The following is a 5000-nucleotide window of genomic DNA, read 5'->3' as shown; positions in this document are numbered from 1 at the left end:
GGGCCTGTGCACTTTTTTCCCTCTCATTCTCTTTAAAATTTTCTTTCATTTATTTGATTAAGAGAATGTCGTCGACGCTCCCCTTTTCTGGCATATTTCCCCGCGCACTGTGAGAAAATGACGGTGGTAATATTTGGCTTCAGCTTCAAAAACGGTCATCATCGCTGAAACCTGCTGAGTAGGAAGTCTCCGGGAGTAATCCTTAGGCTCCTTGAGTCGTCCGCTCTGCCTTGTCGAGAGTAAGAGTAAGAGTAAGAGTGACAGTGGCTAGGGCAAGGTAGGTGGGAGGGGATGGGTAGAGGAGGGGCGATGGTGGGAAAGGCTGAGGGGGGAGGGTACCGTCTCAAGTGGCGAGGGACCGGTGGAAGAGAGACCTTCGAGTTAAGAGCCTTTAATAGGGCTTGCTCGTGGGAATCAGACAGTAAAATGGGCTGTAAAAAAACACATTATTGTGAGAGGTTTTGAGATGCAGAGATACCCTCAAGCTTTGGACCAAATCATATTCAGTTTCAAGATTGCCAAATCATATACATTTCCTATGCTGATAATGCTCTCTGCCTAACAAGAAACCTGATTTCGTTCTTGCTGTGGGTCAGTACCGCAGACTACGCCCACTAGGTCATTTTGTAACCTCAAGCAAAGCAACTCTCTCTCTCTCTCTCTCTCTCTCTCTCTCTCTCTCTCTCTCTCTCTCTCTCTCTCTCTCTCTCTCTCTCTCTCTCTCTCTCTCTCTCTCTCTCTCTCTCTCTCCTCTCTCTCTCTCTCTCTCTCTCTCTCTCCCCCCCCTCTCTCTCTCTCTCTCTCTCTCTCTCTCTCTCTCTCCCTCTCTCTCTCTCTCTCTCTCTCTCTCTCTCTCTCTCTCTCTCTCTCTCTCTCTCTCTCTCTCTCTCTCTCTCTCTCTCTCTCTCTCTCTCTCTCTCTCTCTCTCTCTCTCTCTCTCTCTCTCTCTCTCTCTCTTTCTCTCTCTCTTCTCTCTCTCTCTCTCTCTCTCACTGTTCCTCGCTCGCCAAATAAATCGCAGAACCAAAACTCAGCAGCAGTCATCCATGAGGCAAGACCCAGTTCCAAGAGGTGGATCGCAGAAAGAAAAGGGGGCTTACTATATAGGACAAAAGCTAGAGTGTCTCTCGTCTACAGCGACCTGCTCGGTAACAGTACTTTCCCTTCATTGTGGGCGCGGTGGGTGACGGTTGCGCGTGTCCAGCGTGCCACAGATAAGCACAAGAAGGTGCAACATGTACCCTCTAATGCGTTTCTAATGTTAAACTGTGCGCTGACGCTGACTGACCTGTACCAAGCACGTTTCATGTATGCGCGTTTGAACGTTTTTTTGTTTATTGCGCAAATGTGTTCATATGAACTGGTATGCATATATAATATATAGATCTATTGACTTTTTAGGTTGAAATGTGATAATATTCACTTGAATTGGGAAATATATGCTTATATAGATGACACACATTCACGTACTGCTCACACTCATACATGGTCACGTACATATTATGACGGAAATTATTAGTGTCAGTAAAAACATCTTTGAGAAAACATGACACTTAGGCTTCACATCTTGCTCTTTATTTACGTTCGTGTATTCGTTCATATATGCATAAATATAGGCCATGGTTATATGTCTTGCAATAATACATACTTTTTCGTTTAAAACTTATGAATACACCGTCACATTTTACTATTCTGGTCAGCGACTTATACCTATCTTTCGTTTTGTATTCTCTTTTCTTCGTGTTCATTCTTTTTCTTTTTACTATGTCGCTTTGTAGATATTGTAGATATTGGGATATTTAGTCACGAACTTTTATCTCTTTCTACTTGTCTTTCTCTCTCTCTCTCTCTCTCTCTCTCTCTCTCTCTCTCTCTCTCTCTCTCTCTCTCTCTCTCTCTCTCTCTCTCTCTCTCTCTCTCTCTCTCTCTCTCTCTTTCTCACACACGTACACACTCTCTGTCTCTCAAACCCTCTCATCCTCACCATTCATTTATCTTACGCCCTCTACTTCAGTGCTTCCAACACTTTTTGTTTTTCATTCAGTTTGACATTGCTTTTCAAGTCTTTTGCCACTATTTACAAAGTTCATATTTGTGTATATATTAAAATCTTTGTTATTGAACAATGCATCCTGAAATGTTTATTCGGTGATTTATGCAATATCATATACATTATCATTGAATACTGTCAATGTTTCGATTCCCAGCGTTTCCCCATTCTCTCGCCCCTCTGTTATCCCCCCTCAATAGACGCCATATTACCAGACTGGGAACCACTGCGTCATTCTAATTATCCTTTCCCTCTGTCCCTAAATCACCCCCTTTCGCCTCCCTGCCTTGCATTCAGTCGACCCACACAAGCCCGAGGACCTGCGAACACTGGACACACTTTCTCTCTTTCGAAACATTCCTGTAAGCGGCTCGTCGATACTAGTAGCTTCCTCCTCCTCCTCCTCCTCCTCCTCCTCCTCCTCCTCTGCTACATGGGTTCCTTTCATCCTGCTTAACGACATGGGGTCGGCGTGGGGAAGGGAGAAGAATGGGGGAAACGGTGGAGGAAGGAGAGAGGGCATGGAGGATGGAGGGCGAAGGGGAGAGATAGATGGGGAGGTGGGGTAAAGGAGGGAGGGAGAGGAAGAGAGAATTGGGAGAAGGGGGCTAGAGGGGGAGTGATGGGATTAGGAAGAGAGAGAGAGAGAGAGAGAGTGGACGGGGGAGAGGGAAGGGGGAAAGAAGGAGGGATGTCCTGCATTATCATCCCTCAACTTCCCTCCCCCTCCCCCCCCTCCCTTCCTTCTCCACCCTCTCACATTCCTCCTACCTTTCCCTCCTCCCTCTCTCTTTCTCCGTCTTACGAAAAGTACTTAACTTTCAACCGAGATTTATTCAGCTGAAAGTACTGTACGGCCATGATGATTGGTCTTGCCTTTGCCCGACGGTTTGTTGGGCGCTTCATGATTACTCGTTCAGTTTGCATATTTGACACCTTATGATAGAAGCAACCCACTTTTTATATATCATATATATCTTTATCATTTTTTATTTGTTGTATTTTCTTGTTCTAAACACAACGCTCTTGGTCTACTTGAAATTGAAGATTAGGTATTGGGGTAGATTTATTAACAGCACTAAGAAAGTATTTTATATATTCGAGATGTCTTTCGCGCATATTCCCTTTCATGAACAATCGTTGTCCGTGGCAGTAAAAGCGCTCAGGGTGCAAGTACGAGGGAATTCAAATCTCATCTCTCTAATCCCCCTCAGTCTTTCATGCCGAGCGTGTCGCGGAGCAAATATGTGTGGCACTGAGAGGTGGCACTGGTAATGGTACTGAGAGGTGGCACTGGTAATGGTTCATTTCCATTTTTGATATTTTTTCATATTCTTTTCTATCATGCACACACACACATACACATACACATACACACACACACACACAGACGCACACACAGACACACACACACACACACACACACACACACACACACACACACACACACACACACACACACACACACACACACACACATATATATATATATATATATATATATATATATATACACATACATATATAGTGTGTATGCATATATATTCAGATAGATAGATAGACAGGCTGATAAAATTATCTCTATTTCAAAAACTTGTAACGTGTCTGAAAGTTTTGGATTATTATCTACTGGCATTGAAGTCTCAACGCATTTTGCTAATTTTTCTTTTTGTGTTTCATGACATTGAAACCATGGGATTAAGACGTATTCGAAACCTTGATAAAACTGTTTGCTGGATATTCATTTCGAGTTTTGTTAGCACCATAATAAGCACTTGAAGAGAGACTTTTCCTCGGACTAATTATTGAGAGAAAAAAAATAACCCCTTTCGTCTCGTTTTCCTTCCACAGTCTTCCAACGATGCGCACGTTAATCGTCGTTCTAGCCGTGTGTGTGGTCCTCGCCGCGGCCCAGAGAGGAGGCAACCGAGGAAACGGCCAGGATGATGCCAAAAAGGGTGCTGGACGACTCCTTGCTCTCCCTGAACCGGAGCTCTGTGCCTCCCGTGAGTATGAAGAGTGTGTGCTGGTGTTTTCGGTCGCCGTTGAGAGGGAAATGTTGACTGCGGATGTGTGTGAGTTGCTGTTAGGGTTTGCGTTCGTATGTTTGCTTGTATATATGCATGTGTGTTTGTGTGAGCCTGTGTTTATGTTTGTGCAATATATGGTCTCCAGTAAGTGTACTTGTATGTTTAATTGTTTGATTAGATATATCAACGATTATTACTATTATCGAATTATTATCGAGTATTTGCCTTACGGCTGAGAATTACAATGCAATGAGACAATACAAATGACATAGTAATATATTGAACCAAAAGATTTATAATTCGCTTCTCAGCATGAATATGAAAAAAAAAAAAATTCTGACAGCTGATGAAATATCATTCAGATTTCTTCCTAAAACAAGCCAGATGGATCTGCTTCTCTTATTTTAACCCATATGACATAATCCTTAAACATGTAGAACCAGATGTAGAAATGCTTGGAGCAACAAAGAGGCGAGGGTAATTTTGGATCTATGTCACGGATTGCTTGCTTTTCCACATTTCCAGTCACGATCCTGGAAGTGAGGGCGTGCGTTGCATGAAATTCTCTCTCATTCTCTCTCTCTCTCTCTCTCTCTCTCTCTCTCTCTCTCTCTCTCTCTCTCTCTCTCTCTCTCTCTCTCTCTCTCTCTATCTATCTATCTATCTATCTATCAATCTCTCTCTCTCTCTCTCTCTCTCTCTCTCTCTCTCTCTCTCTCTCTCTCTCTTTCTTTTTTTCTCTTTCTCTCTCTCTCTCTCTCTCTCTCTCTCTCTCTCTCTCTCTCTCTCTCTCTCTCTCTCTCTCTCTCTCTCTCTCTCTCTCTCTCTCTCTCTCTCTCTCTCGCTCTCTCTCTCTCTCTCTCTCTCTCTCTCTCTCTCTCTCTCTCTCTCTCTCTCTCTCTCTCTCTCTCTCTCTTTCT

At 43.5% G+C, this 5000-nt stretch overlaps 1 protein-coding gene across 2 annotated transcripts in view; it reads left to right on the top strand.

Annotated features, from left to right (window-relative positions):
• The window catches only part of LOC125041874, a 9708-nt gene that overhangs the window by 931 nt on the left and 3777 nt on the right, over positions 1–5000 (top strand). Inside the window, exons 1-2 of one of the 2 annotated variants that reach the window (XM_047637244.1) lie at positions 1244–1308; positions 3902–4056. In XM_047637244.1, coding sequence (XP_047493200.1) covers positions 1259–1308; positions 3902–4056 — 205 coding nt within the window. In that variant the 5' untranslated portion in view covers positions 1244–1258. Of the gene's footprint in view, positions 1–1243; positions 1309–3901; positions 4057–5000 lie in introns of those variants that run through there. The other variant, XM_047637245.1, reaches the window with a different exon arrangement.

This window comes from Penaeus chinensis, chromosome 31 (assembly GCF_019202785.1).
Source record: "Penaeus chinensis breed Huanghai No. 1 chromosome 31, ASM1920278v2, whole genome shotgun sequence".
Lineage (NCBI taxonomy): Eukaryota > Metazoa > Arthropoda > Malacostraca > Decapoda > Penaeidae > Penaeus > Penaeus chinensis.
Note: the sequence above shows the minus strand (reverse complement) of the source record. Positions and strands in the feature narration are given on the sequence as shown.